This window comes from Manis pentadactyla, chromosome 6 (genome assembly GCF_030020395.1).
Source record: "Manis pentadactyla isolate mManPen7 chromosome 6, mManPen7.hap1, whole genome shotgun sequence".
In the NCBI taxonomy this organism is placed as follows: Eukaryota; Metazoa; Chordata; class Mammalia; order Pholidota; family Manidae; genus Manis; species Manis pentadactyla.
In genome coordinates this window covers 4,538,529-4,561,771 of record NC_080024.1, presented here as the reverse complement: position 1 = coordinate 4,561,771, position 23,243 = coordinate 4,538,529, and the positions used below count along the sequence as shown (strand labels likewise).

The 23,243-nt window shown below is 50.0% G+C and overlaps 1 protein-coding gene across 12 annotated transcripts in view; it reads left to right on the top strand.

Moving 5' to 3' along the window:
• The window catches only part of AGAP1 (ArfGAP with GTPase domain, ankyrin repeat and PH domain 1), a 523,790-nt gene that overhangs the window by 199,415 nt on the left and 301,132 nt on the right, over positions 1–23,243 (top strand). For all 12 annotated transcript variants that reach the window (XM_036901061.2, XM_036901059.2, XM_036901063.2 and 9 more), the window contains 3 exons: positions 13,877–13,962; positions 16,648–16,789; positions 21,111–21,245. In XM_036901061.2, the coding sequence (XP_036756956.1) occupies positions 13,877–13,962; positions 16,648–16,789; positions 21,111–21,245 (363 nt within the window). The remainder of the gene's footprint in view (positions 1–13,876; positions 13,963–16,647; positions 16,790–21,110; positions 21,246–23,243) is intronic.

The window sequence follows — 23,243 nt, the reverse complement described above, 5'->3', positions numbered from 1 at the left end:
AGGATCGTTTTTCTGCTTCCCCCTCCCCACCGTTGTCTTTACTCCCTACCTCTCCTAACCCCTCACTCCATGTTACTAGTCCTGAGAGAGAGGAGAGGTCAGGTACACATGACCTTCCCTTAACCAAGGCAGGGTTGAGAGGTTTTCTGTGGAAGGTAGTAGAAGAAATTTGGGGCTGAGGCCAGCTGCAGGGTGGGCAGAGGAAAGAAGAAGGGTTGAGGGGGGTCCGTGTCTAGTTGGGGAGAGGGGGTGGGGGCTGGTCTCTAAGCTGCATGGCTGTGGGTCAAGGTAGAGAGATTGATGAGCCAGAGGAGGCGGAGTATCGATTCCAATTCCGCACATTCCAGTTGTGACTGGTGAAAGAATTGCCAAGTTGTCTGAAGAAAACATTACATCCCGTAAGACTGCGCTTGCTTGACGTTAGAACGCGAAGTGTGGACTCCACTCTGGGGTCATGGCAGACTCCCAAGGGCCAGGACACGGAGATGAGGGCCGAGTTAGGAAGCCAGCGGCAGGACAGGCCAAGGGCCGGGAAGGAGGGCGGCAGGTGGACCTGTTGTGTGACGAGAGGGCCTGAAACTTCCCTGCATTCCGCATGGTCACCCGGGAGTCGGCGCCCCCAGCGGGAGGCTGGGGCCTCCATGGGGACCTGCCAGGATTCTGGGAAAGATTGAGCCAGACTGGGGGGGGGGGGCGTGTTTGCCACATATGGCTGCAGACGATGGCAGTTCGGTATGGTTCAAATAGTTTGACCTAATGAATTCATTGATGAATTAATTTCAGGCCAGGAACGTGACCCAGATTCAGCTCCCAGTGTAGTCTTCTGTCCATCCTGGATGTAGTGTTTGAAGAAGGATTCGGAGGCAGAATCTAGGTTCAGGAAGAATTCTAGGTGTGGTGGCTGATGACACCTGCCTGGGGTCTGCTCCTGTTCTGTTCACATCACTCTGTGGGGTAGCAAGTTTGGCCAGCATTTGCTATCCTCTTCTAAGCCCCATTTTTTACCATTTGCTTAATTTTTTAAAATAACACCACAAAGAAGACAGAACAGCTCCTGCTCTGAGGGCACTTGAGTATGCTGAGCAGAGAGCATGCATGTAGAAGAATGGGGTCTTGGTAACAGAGCCGCCCACGGTGCGCCCCTGCGTCCGCCCGTGAGGAGGAGGGTGCGGATTTAGGTTGAGGGAAGGAGGGAGGTCTGGAGGAACCGGTGGAGCCCACGTGTGGCGTGACCATGTGACCGGGAGTCACGAGGCTGGCAGGCGTGTACGTCCTCCGTGGCAGCCTGGGGACAGCAGGAGCCCTCCGGGGGAATGGCTAACAGAAGGTTCTGAAGGGGCCAGGGAGGCAGTCCCGTGGGTTCTTCCCAGGTCATTAACAAGCGCTGGCTTGGGAGAGGGACACGCTGGGAACGCTGGGCACACGAAGGAATGCTGAGATGGGGTGTGTTCATGCTGTCAGGGCCACGTGCCTCCTCCCTGGGCAGGAGCCTGGCTCTGTACCAGTGGCAGATGCACGCTAGGCTTGTTCCGGGATGTTGCAGCTGCAGGAGCCTCCTGGGCCTTTGCAGGGTTAGGTTTGGCCTGAGAGGCCGTGGCACCACCGCACCCCCACCCTGGCCCATGAGGATGCCCCACAGGCTGCACCCGACAGCAGGCTCTGCCCCAGGTCTCAGCGCTGTCCAGCTCAGAGGTTGCTGGGCCTTCTCCAGTGCTCTTGGGGACCAAAGCCCCCTCTAGGGGCAGAGGCCTGGAGACAACGCCTGCTGGGTCCCTTGTGCACTGTTTGCATACAGAGTCCCCAGAGAGAAAGTGGAAAACAGCCGTCCAAACAATACTGCGCAGACATCTGCAGGAGAAGTGACGCAGCTGAGCCTGACCCCCCGACAGTGCTCGTCCCGCCGGTACTATTACTGCCATGAGCTAAAAAGAGTTGCATTTTTGTAGGTTTATAAAGATAAAAACCCAACAGAAACAAGTAGGGATATACTCCAGCCTAAAGTATTTACTGGCTGGCCCTTTACAGGCTCAGTTTGCCCACCCCTACTCCACGGTGTATAAAAACAGTATCAAGTAGTTAAAATGCCTGGATTTCTTAGTTTTTCTATATGATCAAATCTGACAGCAGCCACCCTTTCTTAGTTTCTTGAAACAGATACCTAATTGATATCCAGAGAATTACGTGTGAACAACTCATAAAGCCATTACATTGACATATTCGGTTCTAGAATTGCATATTCAAAACTACATGGCACAATTTTTAAATTCGAAGATCTAACTGGCTTTATTCAACAATTCACGAATTGGGTAGTTCCCATCTAGCAAGTAGAAAGGAGCTCCTCACGATTTTTGTTTTTAATTAGAAGTTATTTTCATGTGGGAAACACTAGTTGTGAACAGTAAAATCTAAAGGACTAAGAGACAGCTTGCTTGTGGGTCGGGAGCCGAATAACCCACCAACCGGGCTCTGGTGTTCGCCGACTCGCCCACACTCACGTTTCTGATACTCCCACCGTGGACACACATCTCAGACCAGTGTGGCACTTGGAGGCCTTGTTTAAATACACCGGGTTTGAGGAGCTAGGCTCTTTTGCCCAAATCTTCATTGCCCTTTGTAAGTCTCTTTTTTTATGCTTGAATGTGCAGAAAATTATTAAAAATAACCCAAAGTACCTTTTCCCCAAAGAAACAAATATGCTTGGCTAAATATATTTCATCAAGTTTACACACAGGTTATTTCAGAAACAGTAGTAGGTGCTGGAATGCCCAAATACAACCCCAGTGGGGGCATCAGAACATTTCCAATAAGCAGTTTATTGATTTGGTTATAAATGAGGTTTTATCGGAGGGGGGCCCACCGTTACGGGACTGTTTCCTCCTCCTGAGTGTAATTCAAAACCAGCGTCCCCCCACCCCTGCCCCATGTGCTCAGTGGGTTGCGGGGGCACGGGCCACATCTGCTCATGGTGCCCCAGTCCCCCTGCCTACCCCTGCCATGCCTGCCTGGCCCTCCTTGTCCATTTCTTCTTTCTCCTGCCGCCCTTGACCGCAAGCTCCAGTAGGGCAGAGATTCTCGTTTGCTCTATTCCCTGCCATGCTGGGCACATGCAGGGCTTGCTGAATACTTGAGTGGTGGGTCAAAAGACTGAGCTTTTATTGACCCAACGCAGAGAAGAAATAAGGAGAAATTGGCAATGGAGCCCTCCGGGTAGTTGGAGAAAAGGAGTGCAGGTAAGAATACCCTTGCCAAACGCTCCTAAGAACCAAACCGGGCCGTCGGTCGTGTATAAACGAGCCCTGTTCTCCTTGGCTGGTTACCAGCTCTTAGTGGGAGCCCTGGTGTGAGATTAGAAACACATTTGGATAAATACTGAGACTCTACACTGTACTGGAGATGTCCAGAATCTTCTCCGTGGAGCCGTTCGAGAAACACTGTCTAAGAATTGCTATTTCTTGAGCTGTTTTGACTTGGGAAGAAGTATTATCCTGGATCTTTGAGAACATGTGGAATTGTGCCAGAGTGTTAGGGACTCGGAAATGGGAGTGTAAGACACATACCTTCTCTCCCCTGGCTACTGCCGTCCTAATTCTTCCTGTTCTTTGAATTTGCATTTTGAAACTCCTTCAAAGTGTGAGTTTAAAAGTCACAAAGTCAGTGTAAAATATCGGTTAGTAGTTGATCTCTGTGAGGCACTCACAACATCTAAGCATCCTGGCAGCTGATACGGACTAGTTCATGCCTCTCGCTCCATGGCTGCCTCAGGTGGGCACTGTTACTGCCTGAGTTTTCAGATAAGGAGATCAAGGCCCCAGAGGGCGCGGGAAGCCCTACAACCCACTTTACAGATCAGCAGTGGTTTCAGGAAGGCCCTCGGGTCACAGGTGTACTGAGTCTGGGGGCCTGGCCGTCTACTGCAGGATGCCCGGCGCTTGGCACAGCTGCTGCTGCTTTGGGAAAAGTACTGAGTTCTCTGGTTCTAGCTTACAAAAGCGGCTTTGTGTGAAGTCCTGGTGTGCGGCATCAGGGCAGCCTGGGTGGGTCTGGGGGCTTTGAGTCCAGGGCCAGTAAGTCCTGGAGGAAGCCATGGCTCATAACCCCAGAGCCGGGAACAGAGGCAGGACCCAAGGCAAAGGGCCCAGCAGGCAGCTCACACCTGGAGCCGGAGCCGAGGACAGCAGGTGGGCATCAGTCACACGCGGGGCCCTTTCCGTAGGGTGTCGCCTTGGCCCACAGCAGAGCCCATGGGCACCTTCACAAGAGAAAAGCTGCTTTGGGCTCTGTGGCCTGCCCGCCTTCTGGGGTTGGTAGTGCAGGGTGTGCATTGTGCTTTGCAGTATCTGAGATTCTGCCGCTCGTACTACAGAGAACGTTGTCTTGGGATAATGCTATTTTCCAGCAATTTTAGATGATATTTTTAAGGGGAAAACTAGTAAACCTAATGACGGTGAGATTGGGTCTGTGGCTGGATATTGACAACTGGAGACTGGCCCAGGTAAATCGACCTCTGCACCCACCCGGAGTTTTCATGTTTGTCTTAAAAAGACATTATTTCAGGAGAGAACTCTTAATAGGTTTTATATTTTAAATTTACATTTTCCTCAAAGACCTTGGAAGCTAAGCTGTAAGGAAATTGGATTTAGCTGTTGGCCAAAAAACCACTTCTTCAAACATTAGTTCTCCAACTTCCTTTTGAGTAGGAGTATCATGTTTTTACCAAACATTTCAAGCAGATCCCTGGCACATCATGGTGTTCCATTAATAAAATGCTACAGGTTCTAGTTTACACATTTTTGACTCATTGCTCACCAGGGACAACAACACATCTGTTTTTATGAACACAAACACAGCCTTAGGTTCTCCAGTTTGTTTTACATCTGCCTTTTCACCCAGTTAATTTTGGTTTTATGTGCTTGATGTCAAGAAAACAAGCTGCACCACGTCAGTGACACTTAAAAAAAAAGGTCAACCCATTTGCTATTTTGAGGTGCTCTTGCATTAAGTAGATCCCAAAATAAAGTAGCAGGAGCAGTGGGACCTTTAAAATTCCAAGTTGAATCTATAGAAGCAGCAGCTGCCATGCCTCCCACGCCCTCAGGTGGGAGCACCCTGAGTAAGCACTGAATGCCTGGCTGAAGCAGGTGTGCCCAGCTTGGCACTCGTGAGAAGGTGGGACATGTCCTGTAGCCGGTTGCTTGTCTGCACAAATTTCAGGTACAGAGAAACTCAAGACAGGTTTTAAAAGGCCAGCGTGAGGCTGCAGCCATGCCGGCGTCCCGCGTTCGCCGGGGCCTTCACCTGGCTGCGCAGTCCAGGGGGCTCGGCCTCTCGCTTGGTGTGCAACAGTGCAGTTTGGTCGGTACAGTCTTACAAACCAGTTACACGTGTTTAAAAAGCGCTAAGCCGTTCGTGAAGCCCCTGCGGCCTCTGGAGGAGCACTCTGTGGGGTGCACGGGGAACCCCCTGTAGGCGAGCCACCCCACCCTGGCCGCACGCTCGGTGTTCCACCCCCGGCCTGTTTTCTCATCTTGAAAGTGCTGTGGGTAGTCAGTGTCACTTTTTCCTGGAACATCCTGTGCTCTTTAATCTGCAGATTCAGATCTCCCCACATTTCAGGAAAATCGCTTTGTATTTATCTCTGAGTAGCCCTTTAGTTCTCGCGCTGGGGCTCTGTTTTCTGAGATACCATTTCTCCCTTCGTTAGGGGCATTTGTCTGCCTTCCTGTCGATTAACTTCTCCCTAAATAGTTTATCTCCATGTCTTTAATCTCTTTGTGTTTACTTCAGGCCCTTCCTCTTTTCCAGAAACTCAGCTTTGAGCAACATCTCTTCTGTTCCTATTATTTTTCCAAATTTTATCCATTGGTTCCAAAATGTGGTTTGGTCCTAGAGAGTTCCATTTCATCTCACATTGTTTCGTGTTCTCATCCCTTAAGTGCTTGTTTTTTGGGAAGGGTGTCTATAGGTGCGTCAGAGAAGGAAGCAATTGGAAGGGTTTTACTTCAGCTCTCTGAGTTTGTGTGCTTCCTGGCCCTTGTGGCCCCTTGCCTCCCAGAGTATCTTTGCACCATGACCTCCCATCTCTCCGGCTCTCTACCCCTTGAGCATCTGCCCAGACCTTCTCTGCTGAGACCAGTGCTGTCCTGACTCTGCTCTGGGAGGCCTGCATGGCACATGGCCGCGGCCACACACAGATCTTGGTGGCAGCCACTGGGAAGGTTTCTGTCATCGCTGCAAATCAGATGTGACATGTCGGGAGCTCCGTGCCCTCTCATTCCCTGTGGTAGGAGAAAGGAGCGGAGGGGACCCCCCTAATCTGGAGTGCTCAGGACCAGAGGGATGGTCCACACTGATGATCAGACCTCAGTTCTGCACCGGATGCTCTGCAGGAACCCTTTCGCTTGGGCTGCAGGACCTGAGGCTGGATATTTTTTTCCCAACAATCATAAAGTGGGTCCGCCATGCCCTTTCCATCTTTCTGTGCTCTGAGGAGTCGCCTTCAAACGAAGGTGACTGCTCTTCCTAGGCATTCGCTGAATGTCCTGTGCCAGGGTCCCTTCACCCACAGGGGTGGCAGGAGTGTATTGCGGAGGATCTAGTGTCATTCCCTGCGGGACCCCCTGCAGTCTGGGTAGCTTTTTCTTTGCCTCCCCAGGGCCGTAGGGCCATCACTTGCGTTGCTGCTCGGGCGCTGCTGCCCCGGTGTCCCCGGATGGCTGGGGCGGCTGCTCCCTCCCTTGGCCCCCGCCAGGCTGTTGCCCGCGGGGAGTGGTGCAGCCGGACTTCCAGGTCTAGCCTTTCTTTTTGTTCTCCAGGCGGCCCTTTGTGAGGGTTGTTACATGGAGCTGTGCCCCTTTTTTTAGTGGCTGTGACTTTTCTTCCTTCTGGTTTTTACCTTTTCCCCACTTATTTTCTTAGGAATGGAGGAAAGGAAATTCAATTACAGTCAAGTTCAAACCTGCCTTCTTGGCTGGGGACTTTGGCTCCTTTGCCATCTTCCTTTCTTATCTTAAATCCAAGTGAGGTCATTAGCGATCATGGCCTGATGGAGGAAATGGCTGGAAAACCATTTTACCCCAAATCGTGACCCACAATGTTCAGCCATGGAAGTGCTTAGATGCCACTGGGTGTCAGATCCATACTGTCAGTGATTTTTATTGTTGGGACTTTTTGTGTTTTTTTAAACTATGTTAAGTTTTCTAAAACAATTGGCAGAGAAAATGAAATCTAATTCAGTTAAACTTTGTAAACAAATGTTACTAATAAAGCTTTTTTCCCAGTATAAAAATAACATGTGGTCCAAAATTCCTTTTAAATGTCACAATACAAAACTTCTCCAAAACCTCAACATTAATAAGTTACTGACTTCAGTATTTTTAGAGCAAAATAAATTTTAAAGTTCTGGCACACTCATGCTTAAAATATTTTAATATTCTCCTAGGGAGAAATAAGACTCAAAGTCCTTTTTAATGTATCCTGGTGTTCTGCTTGCTTTAGATGATTGGGAAACAATAAAATGTGCAGATATATTTTCTATTTTATCATAGGGCTAAGCAATGAAGAAGGAAATTTTAGGCAAATGTTCCAAGTGTTTTCATGATGAGACTGTCTAACCTGTGACCGTAGGCGCCCCAGAGCAGGCCCGTCTCCTGACGCCCGGGCTGTCGCTCTGGGGTCGCCGACGACACGTGCGGCCAGCTCTCACTTGCAGCAGGAGGTCCTGCTCAGATGTTAGAGTCATGCCTCTCCCTTCTTATGGAAAACAGAGTGTGCACTACAAATGTGATTTTAAACTCAAGAATAATTTTCATCATTCGCCTAAGCATGAAAAACATGAAAACTGACAGTAACAAAAAATGAAAAGAAACAGTGCTAGGCAGGTTTTTTTCTTTTACTTTCCGAAGTATAGGGGTAATTTTTGGAGCTGAAGATGCTGCCTTCTGGAGCAGTGAGTAGGAAAAAGACAGGCCCCCTCCGTGTTCTCCCTGTTGGCCTGCGGGTACTAGAAGGTGACAGGGAGGCCATGTGCACGTCACGGACAGCACTTGTCTGAGCAGAAACCCCCACAGAAGAGGGGCCAGGGAGGGGCAGGGCGTCTGGATTGGGGTCGTCTTTCTGCTGCAGGCTGGTTGTGGGTCTGATCAGTGCCTGCACTCCATCCCTTTCCAGGAGATGTGCGGGTCGGTAACGGTATTCGCATCACTAGCTGTGAGGATAATGGAGATGATGTGGGAAGGAAAATACTTCGTAAATGATCAAGTCTTACGAGTCTCTCTGTTATTAGCATCACTTTCTGTTGCTAGGAGAACTGCTAGTGATGCATTAATAGCTTTCAGTACAATTAGCCAGAACGATAGAAACAGAAACGTCAAACATCTGTGGCAGTGCTTAATCCCACCAAAGCTTTTTTTTTTTTAGAACTGGAAAATCCAGTTTGCTCTTTTTTTTCTTCCCATAAAGCAGAAATGACAACACAGATGAGACATTTATTCCTCTCTCTGGGTAGCCTGCCCTTGCATTTAAGAGGCCTCCATTGTAGATCAGTCCGAGCAAGTGTGAGTTTAAATAGTAGAAGGAACCCAGCTGTTAGCTTGCTCTGGCATCCCAAGTTTAAGACTGTTTCCTATGGCAGGAGACCAGGGCTCAGGAGAGTAACCTTGAAACCTGTAGAGTAATTGGTTACAGATGGATCATAAAGGGTCCCGGACCTTAAGTCTTTTAAAAAGATGTTTAAGAAACAAAACTATATTCTTCCTGCTGTGCCCTTCACCACAGAACCGTCGGCAGCTTTCCTGTTCTTGGCGGGTATATTCAGGTCCACTTCACCCATTTGGGGAGGAAATTAAGACCAATTTCCTTAAGTATGCAAGCTCAAGGGCAAACAGAGGTAACAGGGAAGTTTTCTGGGAACCCTGTGGATGAGCCAGAGATTTAAAAATTGCAGGTGAGATTGCATTCAGACAAAAAGAGCGTCACCTCTGAGTGCTCAGGCGACATGACGGCACGCGCTCTGCTGTCCAGTGAAACTCAAGAAAATCAAGCCCAGAAACGAAACTGACTTCTGTTCAGCACACACTTCTCTATCCATTTGCCGAATGCCTAAGGTGGAGCTGGTGGCCTCAGGTGACCTCACCACATCTTTGGAAAGAGTACATTTAAGTGAAGGAGGGACCTCAGTTGTCCCTTCTCATCGAGATGTCATTACAGGTACAGAGTCTCGGTGCCACCAGAGAGTCGGTGGGCCGGTGGCCGGGCATGGGGCTCTGCAGCAGTCCCTCACCTGCGTGCAGGTGTGCTGAGCCAAGCACATGTCAGTAGCTCCCAATACAGAGGGCAGGTCTGGGGACACTTTCTAAGAGTAAAATTACCCTGAAGTAATTTAATGGTACATAATAATATCTGTCAGAGAAGGTTGAGCATCATGCATGTAACAAATTTACAATGAGGCAAGGTCCTGCACTAAGTGCTAAGAATACAAAGTTGAGTAAAAGCCAACCTGCAGGGAAATAATTGGAAATTAGATTATAAATAGACATTTTAAAAATCTACACTAAAAATGAAATTGTTTGTAGTTCATGTCCTCCAGAATTTCGGTAGGAGAAGACATTCATGGTTGGGATGAAATGGTGGGTTTGAATTTAAAATGATCAGAGTGGTGGTCCCCCCCGAATGTGCCAGCAGCTTGGTGCCTGCCATGCACACTTGAGCCTAAAGCTCCTCTTTTCGTTTTTCTAAAGTAAACTGTAGAAAACAAATTTTAAAGTCTCATTTGACTTACCTGCTAGGCTACGTCTTTCTAGTTCCCCAAGGTCATGTGCCAGTGAGCCTGCTGACAATCAGTAGTAGGACTTTATTTCTTATATATAACTTTTATTTGTCACATTCTTATTTTATCACGACCTGGGCACTTAAGCACTTGGCTGAATTTTATCTAATTATTAAACCTTTGGGTTCACGGCCAGTGCATATGAGTATTTAATCTTTGTTTCTTGATATACACATAATATGAGAAAAACTATGCGAGCCAATTGCAAGTGTTTAATATTTACAGTTGTAAAATATTGAAGATGTACAGTTATATACCTTTGCAGGGAGTATAAAGAGATTTTAGATTGTAAGAGGCCTTACAGGTGGAGGAAAGAGCCAAACTCCTGTGCAGCCCTGTGCTCCAGGTTACATAGAAACTATAGAAGTAGAGCTTGGTGCAAACCTTTCTGGGCTTCAGTGGGGTGACTCAGCCATCTAGAAGCATAACCCAAGAATGCGTCCAGTAAGTGCTTACTGCACACAGACTGCGAGAGGAGGCAGGTCACCAGCTGTCACAGGGTAGAGCTGGGTGTCACGCCCACTGGGCTCTTGTTCCCCAGAGGGCTGGGCAGTGGAGGGACCCTGGTATCTCAGAGCTGCCCCCCTTCCTGCTTAGTGACCACCCAGCATGCCCAGGGCAAGCCAGTGAAGCCTGGTGAGGTTGAACCTGAGTTTATGGAGCTGGGACAGGCCCCCACGTGCACTCAGATGCTGACACATAGGCGTGTTTGGGGAACTGCTCAGGGTTCAGGGTCCTGGGGTGAAGACGAGTGTGTGGGCTCAGGGTCAGAACTGTGGCCCTGTGGCAAAATCCCTCTGGTTGTGGAGTGCGCTGAGGGGGTGGGGGCTGGGTGGTCAGGTGGGAAACCTGTGTAAAAGCTTAGCTGAGGACCATAGATGATTTGAATGAATATAGTCCGCTGGGAAAGAGACTAAGGGAGATTTTACATGTTCCAGAGGTAAGCGAAAAGGGGGGAGAGCGCGTGTGCGTGTGCACGCTCATTCTGGGTGAATGCAGAGAGAACAGAGACTCTGAGAGAACATCAGAGGCTGTACTAGTTTGCCAAGGCTGCTGTAGCAAAGGACCACAAACGGGGGAGGGAGGGGGTAAAACAACAGCATCTCAATGTCTCCGGGTTCTGGAGGCCAGAAGTCCGAGGTCACGGATTCCTTCTGAAGCTGTGAGGGAGGGTCCGTTCCAGCTTCCCCTGCCACTGAGGACGTGCTGGCAATCTTTGGTGTCCCTTGGCTTATAAAGCTCTGCTTTCATCTTCAACAAAAATCCTCCTTTTGTAAGGACACCAGTCATTGGATTAGGGGCCCATCAAACTCTGGTATGTGGTCAGCTTAACTCAGTACATCTGTAATTTACTAGCAAGTAAGCCCGTTCTGAGCTAGTGGGTGTTAGGACTTCAACATATGAATTTGGGGTGGGGGGGGCTGCAGTTCTACCCATAACAGAGGTGATGGGGGACTTGCATGAAATTATTATTGCTCTTTTAGGTTATGATAATTTGTAACTTGACAATTTGTGTACCACTGGGACTTGGGGGGTGTTCAATGATTGCTGGGGTTTTCAAAATACCCGCTGGCTCACCCAGGACCCCAGGCCATTGTGTAGGGCCCCCGGAGCTCCGCCCTGTGCCCACCAAGAAACTCTGCTTCCCTCAGGTTCTCACAAGCACAGGCAAGAGTCTGTTGCAAAAGCTATTTGCAAAGTGTTGCCCTGGAGGAACTGTGGATTTACCTACCACCTTGAAACCGCTTAACTCTGCGCACAAATATTTTCCTGTGACTTGAGTGCTTTGAAAATCTGTATTAGATCTAATGGTCAACACACATGATCGAAAGTGTGTTGTTTCCTGGGCTGTCACTCAGGGGCCCATGAAAATGGGAAAACATCTAGATTGAGACACTGGGAATTGTGGGAAATATGTGTAAACTTCTGTACAAATTCCTGTCGCCCTCCTCTTTTTCCTCTAAGTGTGAAGCAAAAAGGTGTGAAGGAAAAGCTTTCCCCCAAATAAGGATGACTAGGGTCCCTTTCAGAAGTCGCTTTTATAGAAGTTAATCTTGCTCATCTTACCAAGAAATAGGTTTCCAACATCTCTTTTTTAAAAAGTTAAAAAAACAGCAACTGATTACTATTATAATTTCTGTAAATTTTTCTATTGCAAGTAGGTATATTCAATGTGAAATGTACCTTCTATGAAAGGGAGTGATAACCTTGGCAGGAATTTTGAATAATGCTGACTTCATTGCTCCCTGGGGCTGGGACTGTCCCCCAGGGCATGGTTGTCCCATTTTACAGCCAGGGACACTGAGGCAGAGAGGTGAACAGAGAAGGTGAAGTCACTGCTGCTGTGTGGCAGCCCCAGGATCCACACAGAGCTGGTCCAGCATCTGCCACGCAGGTGGGGGTGCTTCTGTTCTGTGCCCCGCGTGTCCTCCTAGCTTGTTTAGTCATCATGACGGCACCCCTGCGCACTGTGCTGTCCCCTTCTGCCTGCGGGGAATCTGAGACATGCACATCCTCCTACGAGGATGTGCAGGCTGGAGCCACAGTTTGCGTCCATCCGGTACGCAGTCGGTCTCTGTTCCGTCTCCCGTGGGATGGGGCTCCATCTGGTGTTCTCTGCAGACACTGCCCTCTCCTTTCAGTGGTGGCCAGGGCAGGGGCCAGAATGAGATTTGTTTCATTTTACTGTTGGCAAGTTTTCTTTGGTTTTAATGTTGAGCAAACCGAAAACCAGAAGAAGCAAGTGCGTTTTCCCATCACAGCAGTGCCCAGGAAGGAGCGAGAGTGGGGCCGGCGGGGTATGCACGCTCACTTAGAAAGCTGCGTTCCGCGCCCTGCCTGCAGCCCACTGGGAGGCCCCGAGCGCTTCTAGAGGTGGGGGGCGGGGGCGAAGACTCTGGTTTCTGCTTCTCAGGATGGCCCAGATGCAGGACTCTGGATGGAGGGTCCCCACCGTCAGGGAGGGCCACTGTGGCTAAGGGCAGATGTGGCTGCTCTGGGCTGGTGGGGAAGCCTGCCAGCAGATGTGGCTCTCCAAAGCCCAGTCATTTGGGGTTTAGATGCTGTTTCTAGAAGGCGTCTGCCAAGGAGCTGAGAATGAGCAGGTGTTCCCCTCAAAAAGAGGCCCAGTGGGGTTCACTAGAGTGGACTCGGCACCCAGATTGTCTTTCGAGGTAGCAGAGGCACCCAGAAGTGGACATACTTCCCGCTGTCCAGGAGAAGCCTGGCGGGCTGGTCAGGACACCGCGGGGAGGTGCGCGTGGCAGTTGCACGCCCTCGCCACCTGGGCGGGTGAGGGGCCAGGAGCACCAGGGGCAGCCCTTGCTGCCGTCCCATGGCCGACCCCGCCCTCTGTGCCCCTCGCCCCACAGTGTCCCGGCAGGGTCCCTGCTGGCTTCTCGCTAACCTGACATGACCTCTAACGCCTCTTGGTCACCAGCTCACCGCTCTGTCTCCACCTGTGCGGAGATGCCATCGTAGTTTCTGTCTAACCTGTGTGTGGTAGTCAGCATCCCCCTTCTCGTGACCTGTGAATACGGAAACGCCATTCCCGTGATGTTCTGTGTTTTCCTTTCAAAAACTGGGTTTCTCTTGAGGAGAATACAGGTTCTCAGCCCTGGAATTTATGAACACGTTACAGATTAGGCTGCTGTTAAGCGTGAAAAATTCTTTCCAGCTTTGTGAACCCAACGAGAGAATGACAGTCTCAGCGTTCTCTGCTTCTGAACTCGGTATGCAGCGTTCCCAGTGAGAGCATTCCTGGATTTACGCACAAAGCCTGCATTAAAATTCTACCCTCCTCAGCCATGGCTGATGTGGCGTCGCAGGGGAGGCTGTGTATTCTAACTAGAAATGAACGTGGGTTCTTTAAGACAAGTATTTAAATCTGAGTTCAGTAGTTCTTTTAAAATCCAGTGGTCACTGGTCCTAAATGCGCAGAGCCGCGTCCAGGGCCACAGCCTAGGGTGTATTTTTCCACAAGCGAAGCCCACGTCTGTTTGCCCTCCTCACGCTCTGTCTTTCCTGCATAACAAGGCTCTTTATGTGTGGCAGGTGGCAGATTCAAGAAAGAGATTGTTGTTGACGGGCAAAGCTACCTGCTGCTGATCAGAGATGAAGGGGGCCCCCCCGAGGCGCAGGTGAGTACCGCGCGCGAACCGGAGGCCCGCCCCCACCTGTGTCCTTCACGTTCTGGTCCTGCAGGGGGTTCCAGGAATCAGCGAGGGCCCTGGAGAAAGGGTGGCGCAGAGGCCCCATGACAATGTGCCCCACATTCCGTTTCCTTCAGATAAAATCCTAGGGGGAAGTTAGGTCTGTGTGGCTGGTTTTCTTTTCATTTTGTGTTTTTGAGAAGGAAGGAAAAGCAGAATCGCCACTCGTTTGCCAACTCAGTTGGTTTGACATCTGGAAATTTCTGTAGTTATACCCCGCTGCCCACCCTCCCCACCCCGTCAGGGGTCTGACCTCTAGAGCGGGAGGGTCATTCCTGGGGTGCTGCCGTGCGCCTCGCTGGGCTTCTAGGCCGAGCGGGTCTCCGCTGAAAGCTGGTGTACCGCACGACGGATTTCTTTGAAACTCCCTTGAAAGCTGGGCATTCTGGAAATAAAAAAGCATGAGTGTAGACTCTCTTTTTTTGTTTACTTAGTCTCCAGATTATTATTTCACTTACATACTAATTTTCTAGCCAAACACATGTTGTGAGCTGAATCTAGTAAAAAAATGCCTGGGTCGCCTCACTTAGTCCTTCAGACGACTGGCGAGACGGCGCCCTGAGGAGTCCCGTCTTCACGGACAGGAGTGAGGTCTTGCCCACGGTTGGATGTGGTGATGGACACAGACCCAGCTGGTCTGCCTGCTAATGGCACCAGTGCTCAGGATCAGGGTAGGACCAGGACCCCTGGAGAATCCATCTTGGCCTTTGACCATGAGAAAGTGTTCACTTGGTTTCCCCAGGGATCAGCCCTTTATTCTAGCATGCTTCCTTCAGAGGAGTTATTTATAAGCCTAGAAGCTTACCCTAGTTAAAAATCTCTACATTACTGAATATCAAGATGGAGCATTTCAAAATGATGGACAGGATTTCGTATAATATTAGGCACAGTGTATTTGAATATTCAAGGAAAAAACATTTTCAAGTTCCCATTCCTAGGCATGTGTAAATACGATCTTAAGTTTTCATTATTTCAGATTATTTCATGCAGTCTACCCAAAAATAATGCCTTCATGAGTGGAATTTTAGGACATTTTGGGGCTACTAGTGTCATCCTGTGGTAGTCTTAAGAACTGCCAATTAACTGGCTTTTGCTTTTTTTGGGCAGTTGGTCAGGGGAGCCCTTGGGGTGGGTAGGAAAGTGTTTATTGAGGGCTCACCACCTGGGTGCTGGGGCAGTCAGAATGCACCCTTGAGAGACTGGAATCGGGTTGGCATTTCCCCTGCATGGAGGAGGTGCAGACGGTTGTCAGCTTTGGTCTTGGGAGATGAAGTGTGGCTTTGGGGGACGACAGGTGCTCTTCAGGTGCTGGTGTGTGTGGGGAAGCTGTCTCTTCCCTGACTCTTGGAAGAGAAAGACTTAACCTCAAGGTAGACAAAGGGAAAAGGAGATGCCCTCTGCCAGCCTGGGTCCTGGGGCTCTCTATAGGGGCATCAGGTTTTCTCAGGCCTGTCCCAGGATTCATTCTAAGTTATTCTTGTTTAATTTTATATTTGTTATTTGAACTTAAGGTTTATTTTAATAAATTTCATCCCATAAAATTTTTACATGTAACTGAATAGACTTTTCAGTTACATGTTGAAGTCAGAGCTTAACCCACAAAAAAATTTCCCCAAGTGCATTAGAGTTGATACATTGGGCATAAAAACTTACCTAAGAACTGTAGCTCATTTTTAAAAAGCAAACAGGATTTTTTATTTTTTTCATTTTCACTTGGAAAGTGGGGATGGACAAGGGTCTTTGGTGCCAGCCTGACCTGCTTTCCATTCTGGGGTTGCAACTGTGTGTGACTCTGAGAAGCTGCTGGAAGCTTCAGAGACTGTTCATTAATCTCAGCCTTACAAGATGGTTTTGAGTATTAAAGGAGATGATGCATGCCTGACAGTATGGTTATTTGTCGAAAAGAGGATTTGATGTAGGCTCATCTGGATGCAGGTAAACAAGAATAAAATGGCAAGAATCAGGCTGTTGTAGGGTTTTAATTTTTCCCAATTTTTGTGAACTTTAGTTTTGTTGATTTTTCTAACAGTACTAATATTCTGCACGTGCGATAAGAGTTCAGCAGCAGCTGATCTTTACAGAGACGTCTGGTGACAGACGACTAGGCCATCAGCGTTGGAGCAGGATTTCGGAGCGGCCTGTGAGCCCCAGAGGGCAGCCCCCATCTCAGAGGGGTCCATCAGGGCTTCTGGAGGGGAGTTGAGTGGGAAACAGAAAGCTTCAGGGTCATTCTTGAACCTGTTCTCAGATTTTTGAGAGGCTCTGGTGTGAGGTGGGTTTGCCTTCTGTTTGCAGGACTGAAGCTGGTTGAGCTGGGCCAGAGGGCAGACGTTCGTGTGGGGAAGAATGTATAGTTTGCGTTCTCTGGAGACTGGAGTGGCCTGGGTGGGAAGGGGATGAGGGTCCCACTTCAGCTGCGTTATTATATGATGAGAAGGATGTTGGTGGCACCACCCCAGCTTGTGACAGCCGGAGTCAGGCATCTGATGTGGCCTGGCTGAGGTGGTCTGCCTGCCATGCGCCCCGTCCTCAGGAAGACACATTGTTCCAGACCTTTCTCCCTAGAGCCACCACACTCAATTCCTCTGTCCTCCTCCCTTATTTTCTCCCTAGTTTGCCATGTGGGTGGACGCCGTTATATTTGTCTTCAGCTTAGAGGATGAAATAAGTTTCCAGACCGTTTACCACTACTACAGTCGGATGGCCAACTACCGGAACACGAGCGAGATCCCTCTGGTTCTGGTGGGAACCCAGGGTGAGTGATCTGTGCGTACAGGTGGTGGCTCGAGGCTTCCAACAGCTGAGCAGTAAGTGGATTCAGGGTCTATATTTTCAGTGTGTCAGAATTTGAAAATTGTTCAAAGAAGATGTAATTTCACAGAAGGCTCACATTTTGCAGTGAGAATCCATGTCACTGAATTTGTCACAATACCTGATTCGATTCTATGGAGAAACCACTTAGCGCCCCAAAAACAAAACACACACACACCCTTTGTGTTTTAGAAAAAAATGAATCTATTTTGTGTTCAATTATGTACTAGGATATCTTAACTCTCTGTTATATAAAACAATTTATAAGTAATCTCAAAGATTATTTTAAGTGTGCCTTTAAAATAATACTGATACCTGACATATATCTGATCTTTGTTTTCTCTGTTCTGTTTGTTAACGTCTTACGATCTGTATCTTATTTTTAATTTAGCAGGTCCCTCAGGGAATATAAAATCATAGCCACAGGAGCACATTTCTTGTTTTCTTACACATCACTTTAAACATGGTCTCTTAGCAAACTGACACCACTTAAAATGTCCTTGTTCTTGATCACAGATTCCCTAAGGTACTGGCGTCTGTCTACCTTGTGGGTCTTAACTGAGAGGTCACATAGAGTGTTCTTAAAAATCAGATCAAGGTTAACTTTAAAACCGCTTGGTCAGAACTATGAGTGTCTTAAAAATAATCATGTCAAGAAAAATTGGACTCTGCCTTCATTTTTCTGTTCATACACTGTGTTTTGTTAATTCCTTCAGAATTAGCACATCTGGTGTGCCTTTCCGAAACTAGCTGTGTTGGACAGAGTCACAGGGGCTGTGTGCGTGGTACCAGGTCTGGTGTAACTGGGAGCCAGCCCAGCACAGTAGCAAGCTGCCTTGGGAATCTGCTTAGATAAGCCTGGAGCGTGGGGTGGGTTTGTGTTAGGAGAAATAAAGTACACGGGATAAGCTGGAAGCCTTTTCTCAGTATGCTGAATAGAAAGTGCTGGGAGTTAGGTTTTCATGGGGGGCATGGCCCCCGCCAGATTTTCAGCGTGCACGTAAGGCCAGTGGTCTCACAACTGCAACCTTCAGAGCAGGTGGAGATGGAGCCTAATAGCACGCGGACAGGGTCTGTGTGCCCAGCGCGCCCCCTAGTGGTCACCCGGGAACGGGCGCGCCAGTGAAAAGTCTTTGGATCTCGCTCTAGTCCTGAAATCGGTATATTTAAGTTGGCTTACTGAGAATTCCTAACAAGTAGTGTTTTATAGTGGGTAGCTTACCTGAAGCAGGTCCTAGGTAAAGCTGCCTTGAAGCGATGCCTTTCCAGTAAGCGCCTCTTCCCCCAGGTCCAGCCCAGGGTGTCCATGAACAAAGTCCCAGAGCCTGCGTGTAGGCATCTCCGTACAGGCTGCCCAGGTTCCAGGCTTTGTATTTAAGACTTAGAATGTGTTTTTGCTGTGGATCCCCCGTGGTAAGGACTGGGTGCGTTTTCATTCTAGGCCAGAGGTCATAGTTGACCCGTTGGCGGTCTGTCTTACACGCCAGTGTTCTGATAGTAGAGGAGTGGAGGCCTGGGGCCGGGACGTCACTGCCTCCTGGCTGCGGGACCTTGACCGCTGCCTCTCAGGGCTCTGGTAGGGGTGAAATGGAGGAATTCCTGTAAGGCACTTGGAGCCTCAGTTGGCACATAAGCATCAGATAAGTTATCTTTGCTATATTCTAATATAAGGCCAGCTTTGCTCAAGTCCTGGCTGGGGTGCAGGAGCCTGTCTTCACCCCCCCGCCTCCTTGGAGCCCAGCATGGCTGTGTTCTGTCCCTGCTGAAGGGGGCCGGGCCACGCCCCCCGCCGGGATGGCCGCTGCCCGTAGCGGCCTGTGGACAGTGCCACAGAGGCTCTGCAGAAGCCGTCCTGTGGTCCCGCGTGGAGGAACCTACCCTGTCTGTTCTCTCATGTGATGAGTGTCTGTGATTGAGGGCTGCATGTCTGAAAGGCTGCAGGTGAGTGTGAACAGGGAGCACAGGTGGAGGAGAACACGTTTGCCGCCTCCTCGCAGTCATCTGTGAGGCAGTGTCCAGACTTCAGCTTAGCCACGTCCCAAAGGAACAGAAGAGCATTATCAGCCAGGAACATTCCGCACCCGAGGAATCCTCCTGGTCCTCAACCAGACTTCTAATTCCCAGAGCACCTAGAAGCCCCAAATGAGAAGGTGGAATGGGTATAGGCTTCTGGAAGGTTCCACTCTTTCGTATTTGTCAACTGCTGGCAGACTTTTCTGGGAAGCCTGCTGTTGGTCATGCTTTTGCCAGAGATACAAGGCAGGTCAGGTTTGGGTAAGGGAATCTGAACTGCCTCCCACCGGGGTGTCTGGGACTAGTGGCCTCTCGTAGAAGGTTATGGGATGGTAACGAGGCATTCCTGAATGAGGTGCTTACGTGACTTTTGTTAAACAGGTTCTGTGTTAAAGGCTTGCAGATGAAATTGATTTGAGGGAGAAGCATGAACTGTAAAAAGATGTGGAGTTGCAGGTGGAATGAAAAATGGTTGTCCACCCAGACTAGAGCGTAGATTGCAGGTTGACCGGGTCCTTTCTGTGAAGGGACAGCGCCTCCTGGAGGATGAGATGGGATAAACATGAGGTGGGCATCCCGCTGAGCAAGGGGGGCTGTGCAGGTGCTGGGGACCCAGGTCGGGATAGACTGTCAGCTGGACTGACGCTGTGGTCTGTATTTTTCCAAATTATACTAGAGCATTGAAAATTTATGGATTTCTAGCTTTTTTCTGTTTTCTTAAAATATGTTTATACGTTTAAAACATATTTCTTTTCCTTAAGTATTGTGAAATTCAAGTCAGATGTATCAGTGTACAAGACAGACAGGGCAAGATGTTCTTTGAAGAAATCCATCACAGGCCTTGCTGTGAAGTGTCCTGGAACATCTATTAAGGCATCTAAATTGGAGTTAGGTTCCCTTACAGCAATGAAGACTGTCAGCTCAGATGTATTCCTTAGGGTTTAGAAGTAAAATAGGAAAGAAGAGAAAGACAGAAAAAGTGAATAAACCATTTCCTCAAGAAGCCACTTCCTTTTTTATATTTCAAAACATTAAATGCCAGATGCACTTTCTGTGCAAAAACAATGTAAAAGGCTGTTGCTGTCTTACGACTTGTACTAATGCTGCTGTTCCTTTAGTCAAGAAACTCCCGTTGGTGGGTTTTGTTCAGAGCACTCGCTGAGCGTTTTCTGGAGCATTAGAGCCTCAGGAAATTCCACGTTGGGAAAAGCCCCAGAAGAGTGCCTGGTGTCTCACATGCCGCTCGGTGCCCGTTACCATCCCGGCCCAGGTGTGCCGGGCCCCTGGCTGGTGCTCAGTATCAGCAGGGACGGGGTGAGCACGCTGGGGGCGTCTGGGACACGGGGCTGAAGAGGGCAGAACTTCCTTTTGGGAAATGAGTGGCTGGTGCCCGACATCTGTGTTCTGCGGCCCAGATGTCCCCACCTGTGCACAGATCCTGCAGGAGGTGGGGAGGAGACCCCTTCCTCCTCCCAGGCTGTGTCCCAGCTGGCTCGCACACTAGTGCTTACGGCCTCCAGGGACCCACCCACTGCCTGGTCTGCCGCAGACACACCAGGTGCCCTCCCATCCCTGCCGCAGGTGAGGCTGCGCTGAGGTCACACCTGTGCACCGGACCGGCCTCCCAGCAACTTCCCAGCCTGGCTCTCGTCGCCATCCTGCCTGCGCAGCCGTTCTCCATTCCGGTCCTGCCCATCGCCTGCCGCCCTCCCCAGCCGACCTAACGCCGCTCCTCGAGAGCACGGTTTTTGTGGTGGTCGCTGGGGCGTCCCCGTACCCAGGACAGGAGCAGACACCTCAGGGGGCTCGTGGCAAGAATTGAGTGGGTGAATGGCTGCTGGAGGAATGAGACTAATTCAGAAATGGGTTTGGCGGGGTGCCCGGTGCTTCAAGGTTCACTTGCACATAGTGAATGTGGGCGGGCGGGGCTTCCTCCTCTGAAAGCGTCCGTCTCTGGAGCCACATTTGACTCCTACTGCTTTCTCCTGGCTCTCCGGGGCATTCTTTCATTTCAGTTTCGGAAACAGGACCCTCTGACACATATTTCTACTAATGATGACTATTCTAGTGTTTGAGATGATTGTGTTGGGGGTAAACCACGGTTTTAAAAAAATTCCAGGTTTAAAAAAAATTCCCACAGAATCTCATCGGTACACGTAAGGTGTAGGTTTTAGGCTCCTTGGGGACTCGGTCGTGGGACATCATCCGAGCTGCTCATGGTCACCGTGTTGTCCTGCTGTCGTCTGTTCCAGATGCCATAAGCTCCACTAACCCGCGGGTCATCGACGACGCCCGAGCAAGGAAGCTGTCCAGTGACCTCAAGAGGTGCACATACTACGAGACGTGTGCCACGTACGGGCTGAACGTGGAGAGGGTCTTCCAGGACGGTGAGTGCTGCTGCGCACACAGCATCTCTCCCCCACGCAGCAGGTCACTCTCTCCCACGATGGAAAAAGCTTGTCCCATGACGTGCGGACATTAGTGTGACTGAGCACCGTGTTCCAGATTCTCAAGTCTGTGCCCTTTAAAAGGGGATGTTCAGAAGACACAGCAAAACTACTCAAGCAGTCCTGCAGCAAGTTTGGTGTGTCACAGTATAAGACCTTTTCATGCACAAATAAGAAATTTCTCGAACTCTATGCACATAATGTTCAAACTTACACCTGCACCTTCTTTCTTCCCTGCAGTTGCTCATTCTTAATGCAAGCCCATCTTTAAAATTAGGTTTGACTATTTCCTGTTAGGCTTTGAGGAGGATAAACTGAGAGAAAGGTTTGAACGAAAAGTCATCATCATCATCATCACACATTAGGACTCCTGGCTGACAGCCCACTCCAGAACTCAGGGACGGTCTTACTGCATTCATCATCGGTCACCTGTCCCCAGGGGCAGCCACACACCCGGCAGGGCAGTATCCTGGATGGGCGTAAGGGTCCACATTCACATACACGGCTAAAATGCCCAATGGCAGGCTGCAGGCAGAGAGGGTGAAGGTGTATGGAGCTGGTGGGCGGGAAGGGTGGCCTCTGCTCTGCAGGGGTCAGGAAGGTCCAGGGACAAGCGGCTCTTTCAGCCTAGAAGACGTGTGGGGGGAGAAAGCTCCTGGCCGAGGTCCTGTTTCTGATGGGGGTCATGGGAAGTAAATGCTCGTCCCCAGCCCTTCTGACTTCGGTCCGCAGTGCTGTGTCCGCCCTCGCAGTGCCAGCTCCGGTGCCTTGGAGCTGTTGGTGGCCGAACCAGGCGCCGGCATGCCCTCTGTGGAGACTGGCCAGGCTGCTCCACGGCCGTCCGGGCCCTGACGAGCCCGCGTCAGTCTGCAGGGGTGCCGGTGACAGGGCTGCGCGCAGTGCCGCCCCCGAGTGGAGCGCTGTGCGCCTTGCTTTTACGTGTCCGGGTTAGTTTCCAGATGGAATCGCAGTAGTTCACACTTCCACCGCGTCCTTGCACTTCAAGCCTGGCCCTTTCTTCCCTTTTTCTCAGCAGCCAGGTCCCTTCCTGAGCCTGCCGTCTCTCTCCTCTGCCTCACAAATGACTGCCAGCCTGCTGGTATTCAGCACGTCTGTCCTGTCTGGTCCTTTGTGTGGCATGTGTGCCACTGCCTTTTCCAGTGCCCCTTTGAGGACGCTCAGGAGTCCCCTGAGGAGCAGTGCCCAGCCCCCGGGCTCAGTGGCCCCGTCTCCGCTCTCCTCACATTTACCTGGCCTCCTGGGGCCACCCCACTTACGAGCTGTGGCAGGCTTGCACAGGGCTGGCACTGGCAGCAGCTGGGCATTACCAAGAACAGGAGGCGTTAGCCAGGAAGCCCCTTGGAGCTCTCCCGGAGGTGGCTTCTAACAGGGCAGGGCAGTGTTTGCCCTTGAATAGCTGAGACTTCCGTGGAAGTTAAAGGACTCCAGATGAGTGGCCCATGGGCTAGATGTGCCTGTGTTTGTAAATAGACGGTTTTTGGGAACCTAGCTGTGCTGTTCATGCCAGCTGCAGAGGGTGCAGGCTGGGCTCCTCTTCGCCATGACCACAGAGTCTTTGCAGCAGAGCTGTGGCAGGCACAGCCTGACTCTCCGCCATTTTACAGAAAGTTTACAGGTCCCGGTGTGGGTGATTGGAGTTGAGTTATGTGGATGAGTTTATTCTCCACGATGATTGCTTCATGTGTACATTTATTGCCAGCATGAACTTCCTGTACAAATGAACCCATGAATAATCATCTTAAGGATTGATTAACATGAGGATGCCAACGTCATGGCGTGTCCCCGCCCAGCATCCAGAATGTGAGCCCTTGGGCGGTCAGTAGCCCGTGTGCTGACACTTCTCTGCCCTCAGTAGTTGGAGCACTAAGCCAGAAACAACAGGAAGGATTGTTCCAAGTGTCATTTTAAAATATTAAC